The sequence below is a fragment of the Procambarus clarkii genome, chromosome 67 (assembly GCF_040958095.1).
Source record: "Procambarus clarkii isolate CNS0578487 chromosome 67, FALCON_Pclarkii_2.0, whole genome shotgun sequence".
Lineage (NCBI taxonomy): Eukaryota > Metazoa > Arthropoda > Malacostraca > Decapoda > Cambaridae > Procambarus > Procambarus clarkii.
In genome coordinates, this window is record NC_091216.1 from 25954664 (window position 1) to 25963586 (window position 8923).

At 40.0% G+C, this 8923-nt stretch overlaps 1 protein-coding gene across 3 annotated transcripts; it reads left to right on the forward strand.

Moving 5' to 3' along the window:
• The first annotated feature begins 349 nt into the window (after nucleotides 1-349).
• LOC123767654 (cystatin-B) lies at nucleotides 350-8855 on the forward strand. Of its 3 annotated transcripts, none has more exons than XM_045757495.1 (4): nucleotides 350-497; nucleotides 5101-5187; nucleotides 7324-7413; nucleotides 8144-8855. In XM_045757495.1, the coding sequence occupies exons 1-4, from the start codon at nucleotides 393-395 to the stop codon at nucleotides 8261-8263; spliced, it is 402 nt and encodes a 133-aa protein (XP_045613451.1). In that variant the 5' UTR covers nucleotides 350-392; the 3' UTR covers nucleotides 8264-8855. The 3 variants fall into 3 exon arrangements, with proteins under 3 accessions (XP_045613451.1, XP_045613450.1, XP_045613452.1); XM_045757494.1 differs by having other exon boundaries at nucleotides 412-474; XM_045757496.2 differs by lacking the exon at nucleotides 350-497 and adding an exon at nucleotides 4159-4274.
• Nucleotides 8856-8923: the final 68 nt, after the last annotated feature.

An 8923-nucleotide genomic window follows, 5' to 3' on the forward strand; every position in this document is an offset into this window, starting at 1 on the left:
TAGGTTCGGTCATATATCTACGTTAATTTTAACTCCAATAAAAAAAAATTGACCTCTTACATAATGAAATGGGTTGCTTTATCATTTCATAAGAAAAAAATTAGAGAAAATATATTAATTCATGAAAACTTGGCTTATTAGGCAAATCGGGCCTTGCATTGTAGGCTGAAAAGTGAGTTCTGGCTACTAGGTACGACATATATATATAAACACATAGACAACCCCCTCCCATTCCTGGAAGGGGGGTAGGGGAGTATTGTGGACATAGTGTGTTGCTCGGGGCAACCACAGAGGGGGTGGTGGTGGTGGTCCTCTGGTAAGGGGTGGGGAATGGAGGCCAGGGGTTACCCGCCTGCGGGGAGTTGGGAGGGGGACCCTGAGGGCCCGTCCCTATGGTTTGGCTGGGGTCCGTGTTTATGGGCGGGGATGGTGGCAGTGGTGGCCGCCATTGGTGCCTCAGCTCCTGCCGCTACCGTACGTGTTCACTCTTTCTCCTGGTAAGACAAACTTTAATACAATTTCATAATCTAATGTTACTGAAAATTGTTATTTCTCTTGTTAAAATATCCACATGTATTCTCTGATGGTTGTCATGGCAAAGATATTATGTTTGCTAGCAAGAAACTTGAATACAGTGATTCAATATATAAGCCATTGCAGTTCCCGTGGCGCAGTGGTAAAACACTCGCTCGGCTTTTTGGTCTGGGTTCGTATCCTGGCCAGGGAGGACTGACTGGGAGACAAGCCTCTGTTCACCCAGCAGTGAATGTGCTAACGATTCGGCGGGTCGTATTCCGGAGAAAAATTAGTATTAAGGACCTTCCCGAAACACTACGCGTACTAGTGGCTTTACAATAATGTAAGAACTCTTGTATATATAAATAATAATAAATAACTTAGTGTGATCATAACTGAAAGGTCCCGGGTTCGATTAACGCGACGGGACACGTTTGGGTACACGCGTTTTCTATCACCTAATGCGTCTGTCCACCTATCAGGGAATAATTACCCGGGAGTCAGCTTGTTATGGGGTTGCATCCTGGAGAGGGTCAATAATTCGACTGTATATACATACATACATATACTGTATATATATATATTGGCTGACTGTCCCCCGACATAATGAATTATCATTAATATATATCTATGAAGTATCGGGTAATATTGTCCATGTTTGTAAAAATATAAAACTTGCCTTTGACCAGTGAATGTTAGCACTATTCTCATAGCAACAGTTTGCGTCATGTTATCGTGATGTGTATTAATGACAGGTGTTATCGGTATGTAATTTCCTCGTCACCTGTACTACTATCTGCCTCCCCCGGCGCCTGCCTCCCAACTCTCCTCATTCACATTCAGACCCGTGTCTCCACGCACCACTCTGCATCCAGACCATTCCCAACTGCTTCAAAAGTGCCACCATTAGATTAGTGGCCACTTAAGCCAGGAAAACCACCAACTCAAACAGGAAATTACAGATCACTTTCCCATCTCGCGGTATCAGGCATAATATTAGAAACAATAATTAACAACAGACGTGAAATTCAACGAAGAGAGACCAAAGTACATCAGACAACATGGATTCAGACACCACAGAAGGGACCATACATCTATATCACTGATAATGTGAGCATACAATATAGCCAACACCATCACGAAAAAAATAGTAATGTAATATGGTGCTCTGAGATGAAAGCTTTCGACGAAGTCTGGCCTAAAATACATGATATATGAACTAAGGCTTCAGCAGAGACTCAATACCATACTTCAGCTTCATAGACAACAGACAACCCGTCCTTCAGCCCGTCCTCCAAACAAAGACCCAAAAGTGATTCCATGCACCCGCCAAACCCCCTGTTTATGAATGAGAAACAGTTTACACACGACTCAACTGAGTCGTGTGTAAACTGTTTCTCATTTGATTAAACTGATTTCGTTTGAACACTTCCGGAACAAGTGCTTCACTGACAAATTATGTTCGAACCACAACGCTGTAAATGCTTCATCCATGTTCTCGTATTGGCATCCTTGGTGATATTTAGCGCCCTCTGATTATCCCGCACATTTGATGGTGTTACATAGCCTTCCCGGTCTAGTGCCTTCTTTTGATAATTACTTACTTCATCCACGTACTAAACATACAAATAATCGCCAACAGAACACCTAACACCTTAGGTAGAACCTAAACACCTAACCCACGCCTGTATATGCACAATATGCTAATGTATTATAATATTAATTTATATTTGAGCAAATTCCTGTTTTGAATAAACAGCATGTTAACATTTATGAATGAGTCTGTGGGGGTTGACCGCTGGATGGAATGGACTTGGGTCGAGGACTTTGCAGCTGCTTATCTCCAACTCCAACAAAACAAAAGCTACCATAGAATTCATAAATAACTTTGAAAAACAATGAAAAATAAGTACCAACAAACAAAAGTTCCAAATACTAAAGTTAAAAATAGGAAACTATCTTTGACAACCGCCCAATTCAACATACGAATGCAATCAGAATACTGGGACTCAAGTTAAAAGAACAGGCATCAAAATTCACTTATAGATAACGTGACGGTAACGCGTTGGTGTTCGGCTGTTTCAAAAGCTAGGGGTATGGCCTCGTCACATATAGAAACAAAAAGAGAAAATCTGGAACTTCGTCTGTGGTAAGGTAATGGGAAGACACACAAAACAAAAGTAAATTTAACAATGAGATTTTAATTACGTTAGAAAAGCAAAACATGAATAAAATGGACATACAAATTGGAAAAAAATCAATCAAAATAATAAGAATAATCAAATGACAAAATGAAAAGTTACGTTAAGACAAGCGAGTAATAACAAGTGAACAATATACAATCAGATATATAGGTGCAGGAATATTGGCTTTAAGCTGCCACCTCTCTTAGTACACGTAAGCCAGAGCTTAGTCTACCAACGAGACGTGTTAACTTTTTGAAAGCACTGGATATTCTGAGGTCTCTAGGTCGTGGTGGCCCCAGACATCAGGTAGTGTGGTGGGTAGGGAGCAGGTGCGACTGACCACCAGCCAATCGGCGATGAGCAGGCGACGGACAGGTAGTTTGGTGGTTCGAGGTGGAGCAGGTGTTCCCGGTGCTGAATACGTTTGCTCTCTGGCAAACCTTGGTGTTGTATTTGTTGGATATTTCTTCCATATTAGTTGTATAGGGATGTATAGCGACGAACTTAGGAGGGAAGAGCAGGCTCAATCTCTCTTGAAGGAGATTATCGTCACAATAAACAAAGATTTATTGTCTATAAACAACGAGTATAGATTTATTCAATGACAATAAACATAGCGAAAATAGCCTTAGGGAAACATACACGCGTACAGGGCGCTAGTCCAGGTGCATTTGGAATACCCTCCAGTACCATTTCACATCTTACAGAAAGCTAACATTTTCAAAAATACCTACAAGGAATGCAAAGCAACTCACTATGAACAGCTTCAACATAGTGTACACCATGTGACCAGACAATCCTGGAGCTCCATGAAGCATGAACATAAACTACTAAACCCCAGACTACAACCAGGCCGTTCTCGCGAAAGTTTCAGCGTCAAGAAACTGTCATATTAAAGTGACCTAACATAACCTACCGGAGGACCCACGAACAGAAAACGAGACATTATGTCAGTTTCGCGAGCAGCTACCATTTTCATTTATATTAGAAGACCTAATGTTAGAAAGATTACTTGAAGATGAGACGCTCCACTCCCACAGCCAATGGCCCAAAAGTTTGATTTTACTCGAGGTAAACCAAGCCCCCACAATGCATAATTCTAAGTATGGAGGAATTAGGCATAAAGCTGCAGTTGGGCAGCAGTTAGTTGCTTCAGAAATCATTCCTTATTGTGGCTGTTCATAGCGTAGGTTGATAAAAGCTACTGTCTCCCGGTCATTTTTAGACATACGTTATTGAATATGATCGCATTATATAACTTAACTGATTTTAGCACGAATCTTCTTTAAATCTATTATAAAAAGGAACTTTTGAAGAGTGTTATAGGTTGGCATGGATACAAGTGGTCTTGCTGATATGAGGCCATTGTTACGTCAGCGGGGAGGCGACGGTCAGGCTACCTCTCTGATTCTGCTTGCAGTTCTTGATGATGAGTTGGCGTAGGTGGAGCTGGCGAAGCAGCTGGTTCTAATACTGTGTTATACAATTTATGGCTTGAAACAGCAGAATGAACGGAAAAGATAATTATGAAGAAATGCACCAAGCCTAGAAGTGAACGGAATAAACTTTAAGGTTATTTCAAGACGTAAAATATTTTATCTATGTAAAAATCATTCCATAATTAAATTTAAAGAAAATAACATGTTACAAATTTTGGTCAAACAATATATTAATATATCCAATTATATTATACTACTAATATAAGTACAGAGTCCAACAGTTAACTTGCCAATGTTGCCAGTGAAAACAGCAAAACCTGCCTTTCAGATGTGCCCCCTGCTCTCAGAACCTAGTATTTGTCCTAATTGCAGTCCACTCGTACACTCAGCCTTGTTTACGTTATTGAAAGAAAAAACTAAGTTTAACTAGTAACAAACATAGTGCCATTAATCATGAATTTTCCGATACGCGACGAGGGCGCACCAGCCCACCAAGACCCTCCAACCCTAGGCGCCCCTCCGCCAAGCTATCGCCAGACGCTGTCCCCGCCCGAAGAACCAGTCAGAAAACTAAAAAATCAATCACCTTCCCTGTGACCCCAGGAGAAGTGCGTCAGGCGTCGTAACGGACCGTTGATAAGTAATGTCTCACGGCAATATCAAGACCCATAGAGTAATATCGCTGCACGTGTTATATATAATGGTGGCCCCCCTGATGTCCAGCTGTGTGCTGTGCTCGTCGTCAGAGTCGAAGGTCAAGAGTCCTCTTTCCTGTGCTATTACTCGGTCTTCTCCTCGTCGTGTTCTGCCTCCAGATTTACACCTCTCTCTCTTTTTTTTCCTTGCTCCTCATTCTCTTTTTCTCTTTCACGCTACTCTCCTTTTCAAACTCCACAAGTGCCTCGTGCAGGCTGATATGCACCTCAGACAGTAATATAAGAAATATTTCATTACCACAGCAGGTCAAGATGAGGGCTGGTGGAACATCTGAAACCAAGGCTCCGAACGATGAAGTTCAGCAGCTCCTCTTGACTGTCAAGGATCAGGTAGGATGACAACACTAGTAACTCAGGTTTTTTTTTTAGTTTACTGTTTCTTTATTGTAATATATATGTGATATGCTTCATTGTAATATGTTAGTATGAACTAGTAAAGTGCAGCAGGTTATCAAGTCTTGGTGTGTCTTGATAACCTACTGTACTTGACTAGTACTTTAGTAGCACTATGTCTTCAGTTCCTGAAGCCATTTTGATATGTCTTTGCACCTTTTCCAGTTTGTTCGTGTGTTTCTTAAGATATAAGCACCCTCCATCTGCTACATATTCCAGCTTTGGTCTCACAAAATCAGTTTTGCTGAGCAGTTTGAACTGTTCAGTTCAAAATCAGTTTATTGAACAGTTTCTGTAGTATTTCATCATCCATGTATTTAAAAGCTTATTCTGAATTTGGTTCCTCGCACAATGTTGTTTATGTGGTCCTCAGCTGACAGTGTTTATGTGGTCCTCAGCTGACAGTGTTTATGTGGTCCTCAGCTGACAGTGTTTATGTGGTCCTCAGCTGACAGTGTTTATGTGGTCCTCAGCTGACAGTGTTTATGTGGTCCTCAGCTGACAGTGTTTATGTGGTCCTCAGCTGCCAGTGTTTATGTGGTCCTCAGCTGACAGTGTTTATGTGGTCCTCAGCTGCCAGTGTTTATGTGGTCCTCAGCTGCCAGTGTTTATGTGGTCCTCAGCTGCTAGTGTTTATGTGGTCCTCAGCTGCCAGTGTTTATGTGGTCCTCAGCTGCCAGTGTTTATGTGGTCCTCAGCTGCTAGTGTTTATGTGGTCCTCAGCTGACAGTGTTTATGTGGTCCTCAGCTGCCAGTGTTTATGTGGTCCTCAGCTGCCAGTGTTTATGTGGTCCTCAGCTGACAGTGTTTATGTGGTCCTCAGCTGACAGTGTGTATGTGGTCCTCAGGTGACAGTCTACTATCCAGAACAACCCCTAGATCTCTTTCTTTGTTAGAGTTCTTTAATTTCTTTCCACTAAATTTGTAGATTGTGTGTGCGTCCCGTTCTCGCGAGCGTTCCTAACGTCAAGAAACTATCATACTTAAGTGCCTTATTCTCACCTACCAGAGGACTCACGAACAGAAAACGAGACATCATGTCAATTTCGCGAGCCTCTACCATTTTCTTGTAAGGCAGCTTGTGGCCTTACGTAAAGTGTACGTCGAAATGCGACGTGCTATTAGGAAGACGGGGCACATACGTCTATTTTCTCCTATTCCATAATATGGCAGTTATTCACATTGAATGTCATTTGTCACATGGTGCTCCATACACTTTTTTGTATAGGTCATCTTGAAGGACATGACAATCGTCTAAGTTTTTTTATCTTCCCCAGTAGCTTAGCATCATCAGCAAATATGTTCATATAATTCTTCATTCTGTCTGGTGGATCGTTTATATAGAAGATGAACACTGCTAGTTCAAGAACTGACTGAACCCTGTGGTACTCTGCTAGTAACACTCCTCCAGTCAGGTACATTGTCTTTGATATTGTGTGTGTGTGTGTGTGTGTGTGTGTAGTTACAGGATGACAGCTACACTTGGGGTTTTCCTTTGAAACTACTGATGGTTTTGGCATCCACCATCTCACTCGTTCCAACTGTTCACCTCTAATCATTATATTAACATTATATTAACATTATATTAACACCATGAATTTCTAACATAGTTAACCCTAGTTTTGCCTGTGTTAGGCAGTATTGAGAAATAATAGGTCCCCAGTCATAGCAACCCTGAGTACCCACTCTCATATTAGCTCCCCTAGACTCCACCACAATACCTATACTATAGTTCAATATTAATCCTCACTTGACACTCTTTATATAAGAATGTAATATACTGTAGCACAAAAAATACACAACTAGTAAATATTTATTTGATCTTACCAGAGTCCAACTAAATCTATGCAAACACGCAATGCAAATAATTGTACTTCAAAGGTCCTACTTTCCAGCACCACAAGAGTATGTGGCGTGGAAACCCTAGGTGTAATATGATACACTCGGGGTTTCAACACCATAGATTAATACAATTAATCATTGTAACTGCAAAACCTGTGGATTTAGTGTTGGTTTTCAGGCCCTAATTCTACCACAGAAATATTAATAATTCAAATAAATCTGTATGGGCAGGTGGAGGAGAAGTTGGGTCGGACGTTGGCAGAGTTCAAGCTCCTCTCCTACAAGACTCAAGTGGTGGCTGGACGAAACTACTTTGCCAAGGTAAATTAATGCATAATAAATATCATATTGCCATGTACACACAATAAGGCAAACATTTTTAGGTTACCTGATACGCAGCAACCCATCCTCATATTTTGATAGTACTTTTGTAACTATGTGGGCCATCGTACATATATTGACGTAATGGACTATTAAATAGTAGAATTTGGTAATATCCATTTCATACCGTCCGGAAAAAATAAATCTAAAAACAAACAAATATTCCTAAACCTAGTATAGCACATATATGTATTATGTTAGGCCTCAGAAAGCATGAATTAGGCCTAGGGGTGACAATTCAAACCTTTTCTGGTTTGTCCTAATACAGTAGCACCAAATTCTGCTCTCTAATTGTCTATTACGTCAATATAAGTGCGATGGTGCACATCATTATTATAAATACTGTCTAAACAGGAGGATAGATTGACCAAGGGGGGTAGAAATAGCCTAAGCTACTCTATCCCTTTGAGATGTATTTTTTCTTGTCTCAATAAACATACTTGAACTTGAACTAGACTGACCTACTTTACATAACTTTACATTTTGCCAAAATATATCTTAATATCTCAGGTGGCATTCAAATAATTTTGTTCCTGTCTTAATTGTCACAAATTTTAAAATAAAATTAAAGATTTTTTTATACACTGCTGTTGCTATCGTGAAAACTTCCCAAGTTCTGTGCTTACTTTAATGATTCTGATTAGTTGCAACTGTATTTGTTGTTTGTTAGATTGACATCGGCGATGGTGAGGTGATTCACCTGCGCGTGTACGAGGACCTCCAGCGGAGGGTGACCCTACACTCCGTGCAGGTCGAAAAGAGTCTCCATGATGACATTTCTTACTTCTGAAGCCTCACCTTGGAAATCCCAAATTGTTTTCCATCGTACCACTTTCTTCGGCAGCCTTGTCAACAATGTGGCTAATCCTCAAAAGTTTAACAATGTGGCTAATCCTCTAAAGTTTATACCATCATTAATTCCAATCCCAACTATTTCCAAATTGCACATTGATTATCTGACCTCGAAAGAAGAAGCGATTGGATAGCTAGTCTGATGCACTAGACTACTGAAAACGGTTTAATATAATCTTGAAGGATAAATGCACATAGTTGAATCTGTTACATTGTTACACGTAGCTTAAGAAAATGGTGATTTATTATGAGTGTTTTGCTTTAGTCTTAGTTATAATGGTGATGCACCAGTTGTTGTTCACATGTGTTGATAAAGTTATATGATAGTGAAGACAAAAGTGACCTGTTATTACCATATAGCATCAACAGTCACTTTTTATAATTTTTATATATCTTAAATTTCTCATTTAAACATTTTAATTTTGGCTTCATATTGTTATTTAACCTTCTCCTTTTAGAATACGAGTAGACTTTATTACATATATTTTTTATATTGGAATTAGTGAATATTAAAGTATGAAGTATTATAATGGGCTTTCGTTTATTAATCCTCTCTATCGACAGGAATAATTAAGAAATTAATACAAAGTTCATAGAT